The sequence below is a fragment of the Pleurodeles waltl genome, chromosome 4_2, assembly GCF_031143425.1.
Source record: "Pleurodeles waltl isolate 20211129_DDA chromosome 4_2, aPleWal1.hap1.20221129, whole genome shotgun sequence".
NCBI classification, from domain to species: domain Eukaryota; kingdom Metazoa; phylum Chordata; class Amphibia; order Caudata; family Salamandridae; genus Pleurodeles; species Pleurodeles waltl.
This window is the reverse complement of record NC_090443.1, coordinates 323,310,587-323,334,873: the sequence shown is the minus strand read 5'-3', so window position 1 is coordinate 323,334,873 and position 24,287 is coordinate 323,310,587. Positions and strand designations below refer to the sequence as shown.

The following is a 24,287-nucleotide window of genomic DNA, read 5'->3' as shown; positions in this document are numbered from 1 at the left end:
TGGTGCGGTTTGTAGTCCCAGCGGTAAAAAAAAAAAAAAGGTGCCCTTTTCTGTTTAATACTCAAGCACATCATTGATTTGGTTGAAAATTGCTGGCCTCCGCCCTCATTTTTGCTGAGACACTGAACGAAACTGACAAACTATACTGAAGACGAACTTTTAAGTATCGCGACTTACTCACTGGGAGTTGAGACTCACCAGGAGTTAAAACTCGAAAAGGAGAAGATAAGGGACCTAGGATCAAGCCAACATCTATTGTCCTGTATTTGAAAAAAAACTTGTTCATGGACCAACCAGTGCAGCCTAACTGCTAGAGTGGAAAGCACGGCGGTGCTGAACCCTAGTGGGTGTGAACATTGAAGGAAAATTTACTTATCTGTATCTATACGTATATGATTATTAGTATAGTGATATCAATATTTTGCATTTACATATTTGGTAATTGTGTGGGTATATTTTTGAACACGCGTAGGCGGTTGAGACGAGTAAAACGGTATCATAGAAAGGTTGTAGGACCAAGGAGGAGAGCACAATAAAATTATGAAAATATATCCATTTGGCAGGACAAATATCCCTCTAGAGAATAGGGAAGAGTGGCCTTATAACTATTTCTACAAAACAACAATGAAGTACCTAGTGACCCTTATGTTAATATGTATAATGTCCAGTGGTGTTGCATCATTGTTGCAAAATCCTACCTTACATCCATTGATAAAGGTTCATGGAAAATTAGCGGAGACATTAAGTCTCACTGACTGCTGGATTTGCCGGCACTTGTCTAGACACCCCGAGGATCCTATAGGCCTTTATGAAGTACCAGTATCACCAAGCGAATATGAAAGAGGGGAAGTGTGTCTTGTACCAAATACCACTTGGAGATGTGACCAACAAGAATATCAATGGTACCCTAGGTGTGCGGTGCTCCCTAATACCCAGGCAGAATACAAGCTCTCCCCGATGCCTGGAGAGAATGCCACACTTAAAATGTTTCCCATATGTTTTGGTACCTATTTTTATGGGCAAAACCCAGAGGCAAAATACATGGGAAAGATCCCTCCTGAACAGTGTGTTTACACTTTGTTATTTGATATAAAAACAGGGAATTGGGATCTTGAAGGAGAGGAGAAAATAGACAGAAATTGGACAGCGTTAATTAATGGGACTCATCAAAATTACACTGTAAATTATTGGAACCTGACTGTGGGAGAAAATGAGATTCTAGTAGATCCAGAAGGATTGTTATATGATCCCTCCAGAGAACAAGATAGAAATGGGAAAAATTCACCTGTAATATTGTCCCGGGTTTTCCTTGGCCCCCTCTGGACGGCTAGATGTTCATATGTTGCACCCTGGGCAAATGTATCATTGCTAAATACAATCTGGGAAGATTACAAGTATTGCAATAATTCTGAGCATGACACCCCAGAGGGTGTAGGATTGCCCCGAATAAAATACAGCATTATAAATTCACAAATCCAGGGAGGCATGTACTTCGTATGTGGAAGAACTGCATATAAAGTACTACCTCTAAACTGGGAAGGGATATGTTCACTGGCATATTTGGCACCCAACATTACTGTGATATCAAATATATCATCTTCCCAGCCCCTTAACATGGGGAGTTTTGCACATAGGTACAAACGAGGGACACCCATACTGGAGGAGCGAAAGAACTGGGTATTTCAAGTGTTACATGTTCTTATTCCAGGATTTGGAATTTTCGATTTACAACTGGCAATGATGAATATGTCAGCTGAATTAGCCATTGCATTTAATGCCACCAGGGAGGCCATAGGAAGTGTACAGATAGAGATAAACTCTGCAGCCCAATTGGCGATACAAAATCGGCTTGCCCTAGACTTGATTACAGTACAACAAGGAGGAGTATGTGTTTTAATCCAACATCAGTACCAGCAAAAGTGCTGTTATTTTGTCAACAAGTCATCAGAGATAGAATTGGATATTGGGAAAATAAAAGAAGCAGTACAGGTATTTGAAAAGGGGGGCCAATATGAAGGAGGCGATTTGAGTTTATCATGGTTATGGTCTTGGTTTGGGGGGTGGGGCTGGTTGTTTAAAGACATACTTTTTATAATAATAGCTATTGTATTAAGTTGTTTATTAGTACAGTGCTTACCTGCTCTCTGTTCCTGTTTAAAATTGTGTAAACTTCCGCCAGTGAAAATACTAGAAACCAATCGAGCTATGATGCAGAGAGAAGAGATAAATTCTCTAATGGCTATTGACCCCACTATCCTCACTACAGATACTGGTTGCTCATACCCATCGGTTGTTTATGTCCCCATGAATGCAAATTACAAGGAAGTAGGAGTAAAATTCAACATATATGAGGAAATTTAGAACTATTCAAACGTTGATTATGTTCAGAAGAAAAAAAACTCAAAAAGGGTCGATTGTTAGAATCCATTTTGAATTGCTTCGTTCCTTTTACACGTGTAAGTTTGAGCTTTTGTTGTCTCTGAACGCACTGTCTATCACATATGTTATCTTATGTATATTTGTTTAGGTAAAATAAGCCTGGTTCCACGCCATAGGCTTGCAGCTGGTTTCTTTCCCTAACTGGGGCACTGTACTCATTATAATTGTGTGTTCAAATAACTAACTGACCTCGGCTGTGGTATTTTGGGGAGGGAAAGGCTGATATCTATACCTTTGAACCACGTAATCCTTTGAAGGGTCTCAAGAATGTGGGGAGTCAGGCAGCTGCAGAAGGGAGGCAAGGACAAAGCTGGGAATGGAACCGGTGTGTGGAAACTGATTAACTCCTTAAAATATCTGTATGACGTATATCATTATTTACACATTTTATGTATCCTTTGATGTATGAGTATAAATATCACTGTTAAACGCTTTATGCTAGCACACTTTACTTCGGGCCTGGGATGCCAGTGGTAAACCTGTCCTCTTTGCTGCAGCAAAAATAAACAGACCTTTGGTGATTGATTTTTCACTCCGGCTCTCCGTGTCAAAAACTCCTTTGTAAATGCATTTGTAAGTATCTGCAAATATGTGCATTTGACAGTCTTGTTTTTTAGGGTCGAGCCTGCGTCGCATGAGCTTGCGAGACGCTTTAGTAGTTAGAAAAGGGCTTGGAGCCCCGTACTTGTCACGTAAGTGTCTTTCATTGGTTCGTGGTCTTGCCTTTTAAAATCTGCTTGCTTTCATTAGTGGAAGGCATGCATACGTCATGCCTTTTCCGGTGGTGAGCCCTCCTCGAGCGCAGCTAAGAAGTACTGAAAACATACGAGACTCGCTGTTTTCCATCCGGTTTGTGGACTACTTTTTATCTTTTTTCGCAGCGCAATCTCACTTGGCAGAAGTCGAGCGCTTTGCATGCCATCGACACTGTTACATAGTTAATTGCACTTTTGCCGGATACGTAGATAGTTGCACTTTTGCTGATAGGTTTCACTACGAGTGAACTGTAGCAGTGCGATCGCGCTCTTTTTTACATTTAATGTGGCAAGAAAAATCCAGTTGGGCGTTTACAACTGCTAATAGCTCTAAGTCTGAGGAATGCAAGACCCGTTTCATTGTAAATGCTTGTTTGTTTTACAAAAGGGCAGAGTGGGAAAATAACCAATTAATGCAGTCTAGTTACCCCATCTTTTTAAAGATAGGATGGCACAATCTTACACAGAAGTGTTAGGTTGGATTTTACAAATTAGGACTTCATTTACTGGACTCAGCACGTTAAAAAAAAGACCAGATTTGACACGCAAAATATTCAGGAATGTGCCTCTTCTGTAGTCTAGAAGATACTGATTTCCAGGCAAGGTTATTGTTATCTTGCTGGCATGGCCAGTCAAGGAACACCTTCGCCACTACAAGGTGGCGGCCTGGTCTTAAAACGGATTACAGGGAATACTTTAAAGGCAAATGTTGTCTCTCTTCATTGGCTGGTGCTCTGCAAGTCAGTTACTGCATCCAAAGAAAATTCCCCGGCTGAGGGAGATTCCAGAATATTTTTCAAATATTTTAAACCATATATTTATAAGGACAAATAGACGGAGCATCTTTAAAGGAAGCTAAAATAGCATAGCCTTTCTAAGGGTATTTTTTCAAAATACGGCCACATCATTAAAATGTTATTTACAATAACTTAGCATCACAAGCCCGAACTTTGCTGCCTAAATATGAAGGAAAACATGCAGGACACGGAGTAGCATGCAGCAAAATAGTAGGGGTGGGTGAAATTTGTGTAAATATACAAAGTTTCAGAAAATGTATGTAAAACCAGCATCTAGCACTGTGGTTTACAATGAAAATCATCATTGCTTCCAAATGTTTTGTGCTAAAAACATAGCACACAAAAAAAAAAAAAAAAAAACACCACTGCAAACCGCAGCAACTCGCGTTCGGTTTGTTCACATTATTCTCCTGCACTCATGTTATGCCCTGAACCGAGTGTAATTATGTGATGTAAAAACACAATTTATGGATTTCACATATTGCTAAATTACAGAATTTACACAAGATTCCACCAGTGAAGCTGAAATGTTATCAGGCCTACAAACATAGGGAGCAGCTATGGAAAGCTGAAAACAGGAACACTGCTCGTTTAATAAGGCATCAGCTCACATATACCATCATGCTCTGGACTAGCATTTACTCAAGTGCCTCAGCTCTTTGTGTCAGATCCCGTGTCCACTGCAAACCTTTTAAGGACTCTTCATTTTCCAAAAACGCCTTTTGCACCACCGTTCATCCTCAGTCTCTCCATTACAGAAGATTATTCAGCCTGAAAAGTTATGTGCACGTACATCTCCAATTGCCAACAGGTGTGCTTCCTCAGAAACCTAAAATGACTGACAGCCCACAAAGATCTAAGACCTCGTGGTCGCCCACACTGATCCAAGCCAGCCACCAAATAACGATCGAGCATCTGCTAAAAATATGTGCAGACATGCTCTTGCTTCCCTTTGAAGACTGTGCAGGGGTTAGTGTGAGTAACTGCAGAAACCATGCAACTGACGATTCCAACAAGACCTCTTTTGCCTTTGTGCTTCTCTGCAACATCAGAATAACAGCAAGTCACCTGAACAATAATTAGCCTTCCTAACAAGAGACTCAAGAACATACCTGGCAGTAGTGTCTGCGCTGAGGAAGTGTAATGCTCCAGCTTCAGGAACTTTAATGCTTTCTGGCAGCAAACGCTCACGCTTTACCGGGAGAACGGTGTACGGTACAGTAGGAATGGGAGAGCATCCAATGCTGCAAAACTTTTGGATGTTATGAAATGACATTGTGGGAGTACATACAGCAGTTTTCTAAGGTCCTCCCGAAATAGAAATATAATTTCCTGGAGATCTTAAAATATGTCTTGCTATCAAGTTATTACAGACTTCCTTAACACAGCTGATCCGGTGATAATATCAACATGTGTACATCAAAATCAGGAACACCGTCTGGAATCCTGGAGGGGATGAGAGGTAAGAAGGAATAGGACACAACCACCCCTAACTATTTCCTCACTTGAAGTGTCCTACACGTATTGATCCATCTCAATGGAGGATTTTATTTTTCTGCAAAGTGAAGACCCTCACATACCCTATTGGTGTCATGCATCATGTTCGGGTTTCATCCTGGTCCCTTAAAATCTTGATGGGCTCAACCATATTCCAGGGAGCACAGAAGATAAATTCTCCTGCGGGGTGCTACAATAAAAATAACTCCAAAGATAAACCTTTTATTCATGGTGTTTCTGGTATGATTGAAAAGAGTTGTAATGGGGTCTCTATGGAAATGATGATCCTACGCCCTCTATGTTAATCGACATATTTCAGCCCATATTCTACTAGGGTGCAGGGCCAAGTCTTCTATCTGGACTAGCTATTTATTGCCCTGGAAACCATCTTATTCTACTTGTGTCCAGACAACAATATTTGGTCAATACTAACATGTAACACACTTTGAAGGACAGTTTGCCCTGGTTGCAGAAAGATAAGAAAAAAAGTCTCACATGCAATCATATACACCTAAATAAGGAATGATTGCCAAATTAAAAACCCGCCCTCCAAAAAAACAAAAAAATGTACATAACGAGTCATGGCCCTCAGACTCTGATGATACAGCTCCAACAACAGTGGAAGAAACAATCAAGGAAATGGAGAGAATAAAGTACAACGTCCCTTACTTCCAAAACACACCTACCCGTAACATGTACCTTCTGGTCTCATCTATAAAGACCTCCACCATCAATGGGCCCACCACCACCCATTTTTTTCCCTTCTTCAGGAAGAGGTGGATGGAGACTGAGGAGAGGAAATTGGAAAGTGTGTTGGGAAGAGCCAGAAATAAAAGGGAAAGGGGACAAGGAGCAAACCAAAGGAGCCACAACCAGGGGCAAACGCAACACCAGTCTAGTGGTTACTCTTACCCCAGAAACACTGACTATAAGTAAAATCAAGGTTATAAATAGAGGCCTCTGTTTTGTGCCCACTACTTTTATAAATAAATATGACTTACACTGCGAGTTGGTGGAATTTTCTTGTAAAATCAGGTTAAAAGCCTTTTTTCAAAACAGGCCTCCTGTAGACACAGGAAACTACACAGATTTGAAATGGAACAATTTTTAATCCCCCTAGCATTGCCATACCTCCACAGATTTTGTTTTTTGAAAAGCAGCCATAATAGATATTGAATCTGTAGACCCTAAGGGAATCACCTACCTTAACCTCTCCAGAGAGGAAAGAAAAGGTCTTACACTTTCAAAAACAAGAACCAAATGTATGAATAAAACAGACAAAGGTGGAGAAATAGTTATTCAAACTAAGAATGACTATCATGAGCATGCATGACTCAAGGGATGAACACGTTTACAGATCCCTCAATTATGATGCAACCATGCCATACAAAAAGATCAAGAGCCTCGTTGAAACAGCCAAAGAGAATGGGTGGATAACACATAAAGAGAGGGAATTTGCCTTAGCCACACACCCAAGAATTTCATACTTCTACACATTATCCAACAAAACATACTCCAGTGCCAGGGAGACCTACTGTCTCAGGCATTGGCTCTATTTTAGAACCTTTGTTGGGGTTTGTAGACTGCTTCTTACGTTTGTTCCACAGAAGCCATCTTACATAAAAGACAACAAGTCCCTATCAAAAACTCTGGAAAATGTAGATTTTGACCCTGATAAATTACGACTGAACACTCGAGGTGGTATCTCTCTACACAAGTACGCCAGGAGGAGAGTTTCCGTGTTATTGAGAATTTACTCTCTGAAAGGGAGTGAGATTTTAAAGCCACAAGAGATTGGCTAGTTAACCTAATGAGTTTGGCTTGACAAAAAACTTTTTTAAATACAATGGGACAATCTACCTGCAGCAACAGGGGACATCGATGGGTAGCAAATTTGCTCCCAAAACAGCATACATGTACACCAATTTAAAATGGATCATATATATGATCAAACAAACCTTTTAAAGATCATGTGATTGTCTGGCAGCAGTATATAGATGATATGCTCATCATCTGACAGGGTAGTGATGAGAAAGCAGAGCAGTTTCTGAGCTGGTTGAACACTGTTGTGTAATGGAATTCTCGGCATGCGACGCATGACGAGAATTCTACATTCGGGGGAGACGGTTGGGCTGGAGTTGGACGGAGGAGAAGTGACGGAGTTCGGCGAGGGATTCGCGTTTCTACTTACCGTGTTGTTGTGTACTAAATAAATGCTGGAAGACTTATACCAGCCTGAAGAGCCTCTTCTAACTTCATTACATTGGCGACGAGCGCCGATCTTAGTCTCTATGTCACGGAAGTACAAGGACGCGAGAGATTAGTACTCACGACTCCTGTGTTTCAGGTGAACAGCGTTCCTGATTACTTTTTCGTTCTTTGGGGGAAGTCTGTCGACTATCGTCCAGGCTGCATATTGGCGCACTGGTTTCTTTCTATAGTTATTGCGCGTGCAACTAACTTCATTTTTTTTTTTGTGCACTGGTCCGCGTGTGTTCATTTGAAACAACCCCCACCGTCTACGGAAAATACGTAAAGAAAAAAAAACGTGGCGGCCATATTGGGAGTAGCAAATACAGACTTTGTGTGTTGTCTACTTGGAATATCGATGTGTAGGAACTTTCCACATACAGAAAACACCCTCAAATGATATTTTAAAACTATTTGGTTGTAGGAAACCAAACAATATAAAGAAAGTATTTTCAACAATACAACAATTCATTGTGCACACTATATTTGGTGCAGAGTTCACCTTTGGAGCCTGTGTTTTTTTTGTGTGTGTGTTTTTGTACATTGTAAATTTACCCATGGCAACCAATGCACAAGGTATAGTTCCGCCCCCTCCATTTCTTTCTCATCTAGGGAATCCATCTATTCCTTGGGATGAATGGATTGACATTTCTGAAAATTATTTGGTGGCCCTAGATGGACAAGATTTGAGACCACCAAAGAAGAAAGCTATTCTTTTGAGCACACTGGACCAGGAGGGTCAACGCATATTTAAGTACTTACCTCCTATTCTGGGACAGGATGGTCAACCGGAAGCTGATGTGTACAGAGAAGCGAGGACAAGACTGTAAAAGAGATTCTCGAGAGAAGTCAATATTCTCATGGCGCGACATAAATTTTATACTCCGCCACAAAGATCAGAAAAGAGCATCGACGAATATTTGGTGTTTTGACAGAGTTGATATGTGATCAATTGATAGTACAGGGTTGCAGCAAGAAAATGCAGGAGAGATTATGGGCAGCTAAGAACCCATCTTTGAGGGATGCTATTGAAATAGCAAAAATCGTGGAACAATCTGAGTACTGTATGAGGGAGATGGAAAAGAAGGAGGGAGTGTTCACTGACAATTCAGACGTGAATACAAATTGGATTACGAAAGAAAGCAACGATGTGTTAGCAGGCACCAGGGGTGTGCGTGCGCAAACAAATAGTAGTAAGACTTATTAGCAATGCAAGCAAAACTCAAAGTAAAATATTTACGAGGTGTGGGAGCAAATTCCACAATACAGACTCTAAATCTTGTTTTGCTTTGGGTAAAGAATGTTTGAAATGCGGCAAAAAGGGGCATTTCGCACGTACGTGCAAGACCAACGGCAAATCTAGAGTGGGTGTCATATATGAAGAGAATTTTGAGGCGGGTGAGGAAGCAGAAGTAGATAGAGTTGTCTATAGAGAACATAAGTTTTGGGAAGAGCAATGTACCTAGACCGCCCAGGCCAACAGCAAATTTCATGGTGCGTGGGAAGAGTGTCCAACTAACTGACTCTGGTTTGTTATGCACAATTGTCCCTCAAAGTAGGTTTGCCAGAGAGTGGCCTAAAATACGTCTTTTGCCGAAAGATATTAATCCTGGTGGTTATCAGGGTGAAAAAATAGACATCATTGGTTTCATGTTGGCTAAAATAAAGTTTGGCAAGAGACAGATTGAAGGGAAAGTTTATGTGGCCACTAATGGTCCGCAAATTTTGGGTTGGCACCACCAATATGATCCGCACATCAGACTAGATCCCACGACGGATAGAGTTATGATGTTGCAAGACTACACCCTAGGTGACATTTTAGAGGAGAACAAAGAAGTTTTGACTGACAAGTTAGGAGAACTTAAAAGGGTATTCTCACAAGATTGTGGTTAAAAAGAATGCAATCCCAGTGCAACAAAAGTTAAGGAAAGTTCCTATTAAGGAAAGAAGTTAAGAAACTAATTTCTGATATGGTACAAGAGGGTATCATAGAACGTATTGAGACCTGGAGCTGGATTTCTCCAGTGGTTATCAAGAGCAAATCTGATGGTTCTTTAAGGTTTCACTTTGCCGAACATGAATGAGTTAATTCTACTTTTGGAGGGGTGGAAAGTACTTTTCAAAATTAGATCTGAGAAGTGCATATCACCAGATTAAGTTCCATGAGGAATCTAAAGAGTTGACGGCTTTTATCACAATGGATGGTGTGTTCCAATTCACTAGGATGCCGTTTGGGTTGGCCTATGCTGCGGGTGTGTTTCAGAGAATGATGAGTGATGTGTTTGAAGGGGTTGATAATGTGATTTATTTCCAGGATGACATCTGGAGTTTCGGGGACACTTTGGAAAGGCACAACCAAGTCCTGAAGTGTGCATTGGAAAGAGTTAAAAGAGCAGGTCTCACATTGAAGAAGGAGAAGTGTAAATTTTTAGTTAACGAAATTGAGTATTTGGGGTATACCCTTTCAGAGCATGGAGTAAAACCTAAGAAGAACCTGTTGGAGGCCATTGAGAAGGTCCCATCTCCCCAGGACAAAGAGCAATTGAGGTCATTTTTAGGACTCATCGAGTACTACTCCAAGTTCATAAAGAGTTTTGCTGATAAGACTGAAAGTATAAGGAAACTGCTACGCAAAGGACAAAAATTTCAATGGGAAGATGAACAAGAGTTTGCATTTCAGAATATAAAAAAAGAAATGTGTGAAACCAAAGTGTTAGTACCGTTAAATGTTGAAGCGAAAACCATTGTAACAGTGGATGCAAGTGCAACAGGGTTAGGACCTGTACTTTCACAAAATTATAATATGGGAGAAGTGACAGTAGCGTTTGCCTCACGTTCTTTGACTAAATCAGACCAGAATTACTCTGTCATCGAAAAAGAGACACTGGCTGCCGTGTGGGGTATTGAATATTTCAGGACTTACATTTGGGGGCGTGAGATAACACTCCGTACCGATCATAAACCATTGTTGAGGGTACTGTCACCAGGTGGTGCTAACAAGGTGTCGCCTCGTCTGGCAAGATTGGCTGCAAGGTTAGAAGAACATCAGTTTACCATTGAGTATATTACTGGATGGCGTAATGTTCAGGCAGATTGCTTGTCCCGTTTACCTTTGAATTGGCAGGATGTAGATAAACAACATGTACGAGAGTGTGAAGATGAGGGGGCGGTAGCAAGTGTTGAGGATGTTCTTGAGTGTACTCAAGGCATGGTGTCCCGCGAGGAGTGGTGTGAAGGAATGGAGAAAGATGAGTTGATGAAGGATGTCGTCAAATTGATTTTGGGAGAAGAGAGAGTGCATTGAATGTTCAGGTTCAACCATATGTGAAGGTTCTGGAGGAGTTGTCTCTTGTAACGAAGGACATTGTGGTGAGGGGTGATAGATTTGTCTCTCCGGAGGGTGTGAAATACAAGTTGTTTAAATTGGCTCATGAGGGTCATTTAGGGCAAACCTTAACAAAAAAAAGATTAAAGGAAACGTTTTGGTGGCCCGGGGTTGACAATGATGTTAATGCTTGGGTTGAGAGATGTGTTGATTGTGTGGAGAGTGAAAAGAGATCGAGAGTGGGCAAACAGTGTAATGGGTTCTAGACCTCATCCTGGTATAGGGTGGCATACCTTATGCATGGATTTCATCGGACCTTTAAATGGTGTTCCGTGGGATTTGAGATACGCCTTGGTAATTATCGATGTTCATTCCAAGTGATTGACGGTGAAATTTATGAAAGAAATCACCAATAAGGCTACTATTAAGATTATGGAGGAAATATTTCATGAGGAAGGATGTCCAGTAAAATTCATCACGGACAATGGAACACAATTAGTGTCCCATGAAATTGAGGAATTTCTTAAACAGTCAGGGATTCACCATTCCCGTACTGCATTGTACAATCCACAGGCCAATGGCATGGTGGAAAGCTGTAATCGGATGGTAAAGGGGGTCATTCATATGGCAATAAGAGGTGGCAAAAATAAATGGCGAATGATCTAGTGTGGGCTTATCGCACTACTGCACATAGTGTAACGGGGAAGATACCGTTTGAGGAAACGAGAGGTAGGAGAGTATGCACAAAGGTTAAGCCACTATGGATGTCATCAATGTTAAAGGAAGGAGGGTTAGGCAATAAGTGTGTTGGAACATCGCAGCCGTTGTGGGGAAAGGATGTTATGAAGGGAGATCTGGTGAAAATAAAAACAGGATGTGCAGGAAGTGGTGGTATGAAATTCCGTGGACCGTTTGTAGTTGCAGATGTACGTGAATTTCATATTGTGTTGAGTAATGGGGAACAATGGAACAAGAGGACAGTGGCTTTGTATCGCGGATGTGATGGAAAGGGTGGACCCTCCAGGTGGTGATAGTGTTTTTTTTTTTTTTTTACTCGTGGGTGATGAGGATCTGTTAGCAAATAGAAGGAATGGTGTACAACAGAGTGTTCAGTTGCAATCTGAACATGGACAAGAGACAGAAGCAGATCTGAGTATGGGAGTGAATGCAAGGAGTGTTCATGCTAAGAGAATAGGTCTGAGGGTCCGTAAACCCCCAGGGTATTTACGGGATTATGTTATGTAGTGCCTTATGGTTTATCTTTAGTATTCAATAAAAAAAAAAAAAGTGTAACCCCGAGTATAGATATTGTTGCAATTCGTGAACTTTGTTTTGGTGCCATACAAAGTGTTTTGTAAAAACGTGCTTTGCAGAATTTTCATTTTGGTTATTTCTTGTTTGCATTATTCATTTCTTTTTCTTGTTTTTTTTTTTGTAAAGGAGGGGGATGTGTTGTGTAATGGAATTCTCAGCATGCAACGCATGTCGAGAATTCTACATTCGGGGGAGGCGGTTGGGCTGGAGTTGGATGGAGGAGAAGTGTCGGAGGTCGGCGAGGGATTTGCATTTCTACTTACCGTGTTGTTGTGTACTAAATAAATGCTGGAAGACTTATACCAGCCTGAAGAGCCTCTTCTAACTTCATTACAAACACCTGCAACCATTATTTGAAATTTACCATGACTACCAATCACGAGATACCAGTTCTTGACATTTAAATATCTGGAGCAGGAGGTCAACTGAAGGGAGGCCTGTATAGAAAACCTAGAGATAGGAACAGCTTCTTGGACTTTGAGAGCTCCCAACCACGTTCTCTCAGAGAGAACCTGCCTATAGGACAGTTTTTAAGGATCTGGAGAAATTGCTCCAGATATCACAGAGTATAAGAGAAGCAGCTCGCCTATCAAGGAAATTGATAGCCCATCATTACCCTAAAAGAATCATAGGTAGGGCTAATAAAAGGGCATGAAACGATCACAGAGAGGCCTAGACGATAGACAATCAACTCAACCACAGTTAACTCGTGTTAGCAAATATAATAATAATAAACAGTTCATTTTTGTGGATCTGTTTACTAGAACAAACTCATTGACATAGTTGACAATATAAGTTCATAAGCGTGAAGAAGGGGTCCGAAAGGAAGTACACAGTCATTGTCCTTATATAATAGGTGAAAAAAATATATATATAATAATAATAATAATAAAACACACACACACACACACACACACACACACACACACACTATAGATAGCCGAAATAAACATGGCACGTAGAAACTAACGAGACCAGAGGTAGATTAATACACTTCCAATGGGACGAGAGGTTTCGTCTAATGTCCCATCCAGTGTATCACAAAGGGATCAAAATTCAAATAAAACACACTCTATTTAGAGTTTCCATTCTTAACGATACACAAAGGGTCTGAGTAGACAAATGAAGCAAAGATAAGGAATATAAGTCATCAAAAAAGAAGTAAACAGTAAATAAGTTTTGCACAAGAAGTGTGCATCAGATACTACGTTTCCCATCAGCCCAACAGGGAAGCGCTGAACATGCGAGCGCCATGTCATAGCACCGAGTTGGGTCCCTGCGCTTCGGAATGGACAAATGGTATTAGTCCGGCACCTCGCAGCATCAACAGGGAGGTGAAAAGCGAGGACCAAGTAGCTTGAAGTTGAGGAAGTTAGACTTAAGTAGACAATTCCTCACTAGGGATGACCTACACACACTTCTTAATACTCTAGGCAAGCTACTAATGTATATTTCTGTCTGTCTCCCTCTCTCCTTCCATATGTGTGGTGTGTCATCTACACTTGATCACCATTATTAAGTGTGTGACTGCAGAGGTATGCTCCGCACTCCTCACATATAGCCAGTAGGCATCACTGCAAGGGTAGGTTTTTACTTGACAGTGACTAGTTTGATAAGTAAAACGCTGTACATTTTGCAGAATGACAGTGGGATGAAGGAAAATCACGGAAGAATGGCATAGGTGAAACAAATCATGACAAGCAATAGAAAAATATATTTTTGTCTTTTTTCCTCTTTAGAGGAACCCAAAAGTGAGGAACCCTGCACAAAACGAGGGCAAAAACTGTCCTTTAAAGCATGTTATGTGTATTGCATGTTGTTTGTCTTGTCTTAACTGAAAAGTGTTGTTTGGACATAAGCAGAATTAATACGTTTTCCGGGGCAAGAGATAAATCTTTATAGTCCTGATAAAAGCTCCGGACCCTTTGGCCTAGTAGAATAGGGGTTGAAATATGTAAATTAACACAGAGAAGGCGTAGGATCATCATTTCCATAGACACCCTATTATAACTTCTTTTAATCATACCAGAAACACCATGAACAAAGGGGATACCTTTGGAGTTTTCTAGGTATTTTTATTTTAAGACCCTGGCAGGAGAAAATATTCTAAGTGCTCGGTGTATTATTGTTGAGCCCATCCTGTTTTTTAGGGACGAGGATGAGACCAGAGGATGAAGCATGACACCAATAGGGTGCATCTAACAACACTAAGTGATGTCCTTGCTGAGGAGATCTTCACTCGGCAGAAAAATAAAACCCTCCGCTGAGATGGGAGATATGACACTAAGATTTTTTAATATTTGCTATTGTTCGCCACTATGGATATCTTTGCAGCTACACTGAAGATCTCTCAAGCATGACATTCAATTGAAGATTATGAACTCTCCTTTCATAGATGTGTTCTTTTCCATCTTCATATAGATAATATTAAAAAAAAAAACGCAGTAATGTAAAGACTGAAACAATTAAGCCAGCAGGCCTTGAAGAAAATGAAAAAAAACATCCAACTCCCTTCATAAACCAAAGAAGGGACAGTAATAACAGCAGAGTTCAAACCCTTGGATGGCACCATCAACAGAACCGTCAGTCCTAGAGCAGAGGTAGCATCTCCATACCCAGTGGTGTCCGTAGGGAAGCTCCTGCCACAAAAAAGAAATAAACTAACTTTCCCCCCCGCAATGCGAAATTACCAAGGAATGTGGGTGGGTGGGGGTAGGAACAGGTCCCATACATCTCAATAATGATGCATACCCACAGACAAACGTGGATGTTTTTACGCTAAATTTCACATCATCCCACCAAATGGATCATCTGTATAGAAATGAGCAGGTTTCTGCAGAAAAGTGGCAGTGCCCCAAAACCCTGCACATCTAATACTAGCCCCAGATTACGATAGTATACTTAATTCACAGAAGGAAAAAGCATGAAACAGGTGCCATATCGGTGTAACCACCCTGCCACAAGTAGAAGGCTGGCCTGGCGAGCCAGAGCTGGGACTAGTAAAACAAACAAGCAATACACACTGAACAAGTAGTAATGCAGTCCATTAAAGTGTCCAAAGTAGGTTTTATTGCATAGGAAGTCAGGAAACCGTATTTTTTCAACAGTGCAACTGCCGCCACGTGTTAAGTCCAATGGACTTTATCAAGGCTGCAAACGTTCAATACACAACCAGTTGGTATTCAACTCTTTACATTCAAAGTAGAAAATAATTGCAAACAGAGATACCCTAAATCCATTGATACAATACTGTGGTGTGCAAGTAAGTCAAACTCTGCACTTTTATAGTGAGACCAAAAATCAACATAAGGCCAAGGACATGTGTGTGCCACATGCACATATATGGTGACAGTCATGTGGTCATTTGTAAAACACTTTCATACATACCTTTCTAGATTTTGACAATGTACTACTGCCCTGACTGCCTGAGTAAATACCATGGTATGTGAAGCAGCATCGAAGAATTTATTTATGAACTGATATTACATATGTCACCCCCCACCATGTTCCATATTCCAGCCTGTTCATGACCGAAAAGTTATTGTTGAGTTCCTGACTATTAACGAAGAGTCTGCAATGTAGAAAGAAACGCTGCATGCCTGCAATCTTGGTCTTCAGAATCTTCATCAGATCACAAACCCACTCAGTTCCCGGGCATAGATTTCAGAATAGTTAAAAGCACTTAGGCGAGAATCCACAAGCTTGTCACAAATGACTAAGGCTCTGAAGCAACTGCCAATACAAAATATAAGGACCTATGGAAGCTTCAATCCCCTTAAAGGAGTGCTAGCTTTTTCTGCTGTCCATGGCATGGTTTACCACCATTTCCTACAGGTTTTCTTTCACACATGTATGCAGAAAGGTTAAGGTATTTGCTGCGCTGTTTTAAATTAAATCATACTATTTTTAAAGAGAATCAAACGTAACGTGAAAACTGTGCCTTAGATAACCTACAGCAGCTGACATACACACACACACACGCGTATGTATGTATGTATGTATATGATTTATATACACTGAAAAAATGTTCTGGGACCAAGCACATGGTTGGTTGGGACTATTCTAACTTTTATGACTTAAAACAAAATGTCAACTAGGATTATAAGTATGCTTTTTATTTTTCAAGAAGTCTGCCAAAATGTACCACTGTTGGTAAAAAGCTGCTGATGGCGCACCTGTGAGATGAGGTGAAGTTCAGATCGCAAAAGAATAAAATATTCAAGAATCTGGCTCCATTGTACCAGACACATCATTACTGAGGACTTGTGTAGCAAAACAAAATGAGATCTGAAACAGATTCCAACAGGGAAAATATCTTGTCAAGAATTTTAAGGGCAAACATACAAGTTTTTTTTGATGAAGGCAATATTAAGGAAGGAAAGTAACAAAGCTCTGGAAACCGTACTCATCTGAACAGTTAGATTACACGAAGGTCTAGCACTGATATTTTAAGGAGAACTGAGTTATCTTTCACTTAAGAACAATTTAGTAAGCTCTTCGTGAGTTCCTTGTTAATATTTAGGTTTTCACTGTATTTTTTCAGATTTAAATTTTTCAGATATCCTGTTTAGTTAGCATGTTTCAGTTCAAGACTTGTTTGTACCTGCCATAGATAAAAAATATATATATATTTTTGGTCTTTAGACAAACCATGGGCACCTTTTCTGGGTCGCTTTTTCCCTCTTTGTGATGGACTTGTTCCTGACTGGGCTTGGAATATTTTGTTTTGTACTAATAATCTGAAGTATTCTTATTAGCACTATTAAAGCATGGGAAAAGGTGATAAGAAATGAACAAAGCTTACTTCGGTGGCCATCCTTTCCATTTCACCAAATACTCCACTTTTCCCTGGAAAAAGAAAAAGAAAGTATAAAATGGAGGTTATTGAAGGCAACTGTCATCACATGCTGTAAGTGGATACAAAGGCATGCAACTGGGATTGGAACTCGAACTAGGGTGAAACCCGAATATGGTGGTTTGAGCCCATTCCTCATTTGGCCCTCTCCATCTGACTGACCAACCCATTATATATATATATATATATATATATATATATATATATATATATATATATATATATATATATATATATATAGAGAGAGAGAGAGCGAGACTGTCTTTCCTCCTCAAAATGTATGCATTTCTCTGGTTCATCCACTGACTGACCAACCCATTATATATATATATATATATATATATATATATATATATAGAGAGAGAGAGAGAGAGAGAGAGCGAGCGAGACTGTCTTTCCTCCTCAAAATTTATGCATTTCTCGGGTTCATCCACTGATGGTGGGGACGCCCTGCCTTGCCCACATGAGCTAGGGTACACTTGTCATGAGTTTTTAAAGTACTGCACTGAGAGAAAGAGAAAGAAAGTGTGGAGAGAGAGAGAAAGAAAGTGTGGAGAGAGAGAGAGAGAAAGAAAGTGTGGAGAGAGAGTGTCTTTCCTCCTCAGCACTGATGTATTTCTCGGGTTCATCCGCTGATGGGGAAGCCCTGCTTTGCCCACAGGAGCTAGGGTACACTCGTCATGAGTTTTTTTAAGTACTGCACTGAGAGAAAGAAAAAGAGAGAGAGAGAAAGAAAGTGGAGAGAGAGAGAGAGAGAGAGAAAGAAAGTGGAGAGAGAGAGAGAGAGAAAGAGAAAGAGAAAAAGAAAGAGAGAGAAAAAGAAAGAGAGAGAAAGAGAAAGAGAAAAAGAAAGAGAGAGAAAAAGAAAGAGAGAGAAAGAGAGAGAGAGAAAGTGGAGAGAAAAAGAGAGAGAGAGAAAGAGAGAGAGAGAGAGAGAGAAAAAGAGAGAGAGAGAAAAAGAGAGAGAGAGAAAAAGAGAGAGAGAGAAGAGAGAGAGAGAGAGAAAGAGAGAGAGAGAGAAAGAGAGAGAAAGAGAGAGAAAGAGAGAGAAAGAGAGAGAAAGAGAGAGAAAGAGAGAGAAAGAGAGAGAAAGAGAGAGAAAGAGAGAGAAAGAGAGAGAAAGAGAGAGAAAGAGAGAGAAAAAGAGAGAAAAAGAGAGAGAGAAAGAGAGAGAGAAAGAGAGAGAGAAAGAGAGAGAGAAAGAGAGAGAGAAAGAGAGAGAGAAAGAGAGAGAGAAAGAGAGAGAGAGAGAGAGAGAGAGAGAGACTTTCCTCCTCAGCACTGATGTATTTCTCGGGTTCATCCACTGATGGGGACGCCCTGCTTTGCCCACAGGAGCTAGGGTACACTCGTCATGAGTTTTTTTAAGTACTGCACTGGTGGACGGAGTTTTGCTTTGGCTAACCCTCTAGTACATGTCTTAAACCAAGATCAATGCATCGAAGCAATCTACTCCAATCCCATGGCGGGGGATACAACTCTTGTGCATTTCGTCAATCCATCTCGCAAAGATGAGATCACCTTGTGAAGCACTCATGGGCCTATAATAATATACTCCTTTGCCATCATGACAATCCTCAAGCTCTAGGAAAGAGACAGTGGTGTGGCACAAGCATTCAGGATCAGTAGCAAAACTGTGTTTAGGTTTTTCTGAACTAAATTATATACAATGTCGAAGTCGACCTAATGAAAAAGCAGGCAGGAGATGGGATGTATACACCTGGATTCAACTAGGGAGAACGAGGACGGAAACCGCATACGAGAGAAGACAGAACCGTAGGTGCAACTTCAACTCAACCACTAAACAGGGATTGGTTGTCTGATTATTTCAATGCATATAAGTAATTTAACATTCTCTGGAGCGTAATAAGGAATCAGCCCTTGTTGCATTTCTACTTCTATTTCAGATGAACAAAAGTTATACATTTGTGAGGTTTTACCCCCCCCCCACCCAGGAAATGGCAGTCTAGCATTACCTACAGAGGTGTGTTTCCTTTCTTCCATTTTTCACCCAAGTGTATGCATTTGTATATCTACTTTTTCTTTAACCCCTTATTCGCCAAGGATGTAACGGTTATGTCCTTGAAGCGCTAGCGCTCCCCCATGAGGGGGGGGGGCTCTATTTTTTTTAGGTCAGACTGGAAGCCAGGGATTGTTTTTCTGTTTGTGTTTCCCCGGGTAGATCAGCCTATTTTGTTTAGGTCCATCTGCCCCCAAGGTGGGCAGAAACCCCTTTGTGCCAGGGATCTTGGGTGTGGGAGGGTGTGTTTGTGTGTGTTGGGGGGGGGGTGGCCTCATGGGCAAGGCTTACTCCCCCCCCCAAAAAAAGGGGGGGGGGGAGGGTGGTCAATATTTTTTACACCACATCTGCCCCATTTGGGGGCAGAAACCACGATGACACCAGGGATTGTTTACTTTTGTTTATTTGTGTGTGGGGGGGGGGGGGCAGCCCCTTGGGTTAGGGTCGCCCCCCCCCCCCCCAAACCAAAGGGGGCACAGCACTGTATGCCATTTCTGCCCTCCTTGGGGGCAGATTGGCCTTTTTATTTTTTAGGCCCATCTGCCACTGAGCCACTAAGGCACCAGGGGAAGTTTCAAAATGTTTGGTGGCGGAGTGTTTGTCGACTAGCAAAGTATTTGCATTTGTGATAATAATGCTTTATTTCTCCTTTTTTTCCTAGTTCAAAGCTTTGGTTCAGTTCCTGTGACTACTTGCGGTTTTGTCAGTGGTTGAGCAGTAGTTTGCGTAGTTGCATGTTTTAGGTAAGAAAAAACAATTTGCTCCAAATGACTATTGTTACCATGCATGAAATATATTTTGTGAGTGGTGTATTAAATGCAGGATGTGTGAAATTGTCCTTAGATTAGTGCATGATGATATTTGTGTTGACTTATGTGTAATTTTATTTTATTTTTAGTGGGATATCATTGGTGATAGCTTTGGCTGCGCAGATTAGTTGCTGGCGAGTCTAGCTTTTTCAGGCAAGTGAGTGGTATAGTTTTTGAATGTATAACTCTTAGTGATAAAGCCACACTTTATTACTTATCTGACACAGTGCCGGTTGTTGGTGGTGCATTTGTCCAGTTACTTTTCTTAGGAAGGATCATGGATAGATGTAGGACGACCGCTCAGCAGGTTGCTGATGTGCTTTTTGAGTCATCTTCTGACCATGATTAGGAGACTGGCTCTGCATCTGAGGCAGAGGAGAAAGTGCAAGATTCTGGAAGTGAATTTTCTGTCAGAGAGGAATCGTATGATGATGAAACCACTCAGCGCTGATGAGGTGCTGGTTTTAGAGGACACTGATGTGCCAATAGTGCAGCAGCCAGCCGCTGAAAGGCTTCCCATTGAAAGACATGACCTCTGAGTTGCTCCGAACATGGAGCAGCTGGAGTTGCCTGCCTTTATTGGTGTCCCAGGGTGTAGTGAATACAGAAAACTCTTTGCCTGTCAATTTCTTTCAGTTGTTTATGGATGATGTATTTTTGGAAAAATTGTTGAGCAGACTAATCTGTATGCTGAGCAGTATTTGAGGGACAACGCTGCCAGACTTAGGCCACACCCTAGAGCTAGCCGGTGGATTCCCACAAATCTGGAAGAGTTTAAAAAGTTCTTGGGTTTAACTTTTTTGATGGGGCTGATAAGGAAGCCATCACTGTCTTAATATTGGTCTACTAGTCCCTTGATTGCAACTGCTATATTTCCTGCAACCATGAGTCTTAACCGGTATGAGATTCTTCTTCAGATGCTACATTTTGCTGATAATGCTTTAGCCTTGCCACGAGATCACCCTGAATCTGACCGTCTTTTTAAGATTAGCCCTGTCCTTAATCATTTTGTAGATCTGTTTTCGAAGGTCTATGTTCCAGGCAAAGAAATATATGTGGACAAGTCTTTGGTCCTGTTCAAGGGTCGCTTGGTTTTTAGGCAGTACATTCCTAGCAAGAGGGCACAGCAAGGAATTCAACTGTATATGCTGTCTGAAAGTAGTACAGGATAGGTTTATAATTTCCGGGTCTACACTGGTAGGGATTCCAGTATTGACCCCCCCCCCCGCTTGTCTGCCCACTTTTGGGAGTTAGCGAGAAAATTGTTAGGGAACTTGGTAGAAGACTGTTTAACAAAGGTCACCATTTGTACGTAGATAACTTCTACACTGGAGTGCAGTTGTTCAAGGAATTGTTCAGAGTGGACACTGTTGCTTGTGGCACAATCCCTTTTAACCTGAAAGGACATCCAAGGGAACATGTCTGTTTAAAAAAAAAAAAAAAAAAAAAAACTTGAGAGGACAGTGCAGTGCCTTGCGGAAAGATGAGCTAACTCTGAAATTTGCAGACAGAAGGGATGTCTACATGCTAACTAGTATCCATGAGAGTACTTCCCCTGTGACTGTTTGGGGTCAGGTTGCCGAAGTGCACAAACCTTTTTGGAGTACAATAAGCACATGGGTGGTGTTGATAAAGTAGATCAGTGGTTGGAACCTTACACTGCTGCTCGTAAAGCTTATGTTTGGTACAAGAAATTAGCGGTTCACCTGTTCCATTTGGTAACTTTTAATGCTTTTGTTGTGTTCAATAGTTATCCAGAGTCAAGGATGACATTTGTGAAATTTCTGGAGTCTGTCATAGCGAGCCTTGTTGTGCTGGAACAGGCAAGAGTTCCTAGAGAACCAGTGGTGAAGGATGTGGCTAGATTGAAAGATCGCTACTTTGCTGAGCACATTCCTCCCACGGCGAAAAAAAGACTTTCCTGCAAAAAAATGTAGAGTCTGTGCTTGAAAGGTGTCCGGAAGGAAACTCTGATGTACTACCCCGATTGTCCTTCAAAGCCTGGGCTGTGTGTGTGTGGCTGTTTCAGGAGTTACACTCAAAGAAATTGGGAATTACTGTGAGCGCAAACTGGCTGTTTTATATTTTCATATGTTTAGTTTCACGGTTGGCATTACCGTCTTGTGTTTAGAGCTTTTGTGTTTGTAGTTTTGTGCCTCTTTCTAATTAGTTAGTGGTTTCTTTGTTGTTTAAAATAAAGTGATGGCCGTGTGCATGGAGTGGCACTTGGCTGGTGGTGTGCGTGGAGTGGTGTAAATAGCGACTTGCTGTTGGCCACTGCAACACACTGCTAGCCAAACGCCAGTCCACACACTCCCATCAGATGGTGTGATTGCTGTGTCAGGCATGTGAGCGTATGAAAGTGATGGGCCCTTGAATGGCGCTGTCTGTTGATGTGAGTGTTGTAATGTGCTGGGAAGGACATTTGTGACTCTTCTTAGATTCCAGAACTTTCCATCACTGAAATGGGAGGAAAGTGTTCCCCACAAGTCACCCCATTCTGGATTCCCCTAGGTGTCTACTTTCCATAAATGTATAGGTTTACTAGGTTTCCCTAGGTGCTGGCTGAGCTAGATAGAAGCCAAAACCCACAGCTAGACACTTTTCAAAAAACACATCAGATTTCAATGTAAAAATGTGATGTGTCCATGTTGAGTTTCCTGTTGCGGGCATTAGGCCTACCCACGCAAGTGAGGTACCGTGTTTATCGGGAAACCTGGTGTGGAACACAGAATAGAAGAACAAGTGTTATTGCTCCTTGTCTTTCTCTACATTTTTTCCTTCCAAATGTAAGACTGTGTGTAAAAAAAGACATCTTCTTGAGAAATGCCCTGTAATTCACATGCTAGTATGGGGACCCCATAATCAAGAGATGTGCAAATAACCACTGCTTCTCAACATCTTATCTTGTGCCCATTTTGGAAATACAAAGGATTCCTTGATACCTATTTTTCACCCCTTGTATTTCACCAAATGAATTGCTGTATACCCAGTATAAAATGAAAACCCTTTGCAAGGTGCTCCTTTATTGGCTCAGAGTACCTAGGGTTCTTGATGAACCTACAACCCCTATATATCCCTGCAACCAGAAGCGTCCAGCAGATTTAACGGTATATTGCAGATTTCCTCGTGTTTTTCAACATCCCTCATGTTTTAAATTAATAAATTATGAATGTCTATTTACAGAGGTGAGCACCTGCACACACACACATATATATATATATATATACATATATATACAGACACACACACACACACACATTGAAAAACACCAGTGAAAGCTGTATAATGCAACAAACCACTGCAATTACTGGTTATTGTTACCAAAGAACAACACAAAAGAACTTACGCCACCTGACATTGTAGTTTCTTCCTTTCTCTTTCTGTTGTTAATGGACTGTTTGCAAATGGGAGTTTTGGGAATGAAGGTCAACAAGTTATGGTGTGTGTTGTGCACGTTGGAAACCTTAACTGGCGAATGTCAGTGGCTTGTCACGTTTGAAGCGCAACCATAAACAGCTTTTAACTGTCTTTATTTCAGCGAACCTCAGTGTCTTTAAAAAAAAAAAAAAGTTAACAATTTCCAACCCCTGCTTCACACTGACTTTACCCGTGTGCCTCAGAACTTGGCTCCCACATCCAACCTCCCATGAGCAGCCAATCCTCTCGGTTCATTACCTTTGTGTGCAGTAGGGTGTGGCACAGCTAGGCCAATGTTAAGTCCCCTTAAATTGTTGCGCAGCAGGAGCTAAGCAGAGGGCCAGGTTCTGCACCCCTCTCTACAGATGGACAACCCCGCTGTGCATGGCTTGCCATGCATACCTACAGTGTGACACAGGTCTTGGCTCACTGCATGGTCCTGCGCCCTCCCCTTACCTATAGCCTACCCGCGTATAATGCACAGCACATGAGCAGGCCCAGTAGGCTCGCGTAAGGGCTTTATCTTTGCTTGCGATCAGACACTTTTTAAGCATTAGGCTTTATAAAAAATAAAAAAAACACACACAACATGAAACTCTTAAGTCAGAAGTGATTCGAGAGTTGACCACAGAATGGTGGCAGATTCAGGCACCTAAAAGGGCAACACACATGACTCCTGATCTTTAGTGACTTGAATCGCTCGCTAATCTAGGTATTTGTCCTAGTGTGCGAGCCAGTTTTCCACTCCTCTCAGAACCCCTTAATCCACTCCTAGAGCCAGGCACCTGTGAAGGCGGACCCTCATG

General features: G+C 41.3%; 1 protein-coding gene across 1 annotated transcript in view; it reads right to left on the bottom strand.

Annotated features, from left to right (window-relative positions):
• Positions 1 to 24,287, bottom strand: part of CBX7 (chromobox 7) — a 116,201-nt gene that overhangs the window by 87,501 nt on the left and 4,413 nt on the right. Inside the window, exon 2 of the mRNA XM_069231301.1 lies at positions 17,182 to 17,225. Coding sequence (XP_069087402.1) covers positions 17,182 to 17,225 — 44 coding nt within the window. The remainder of the gene's footprint in view (positions 1 to 17,181; positions 17,226 to 24,287) is intronic.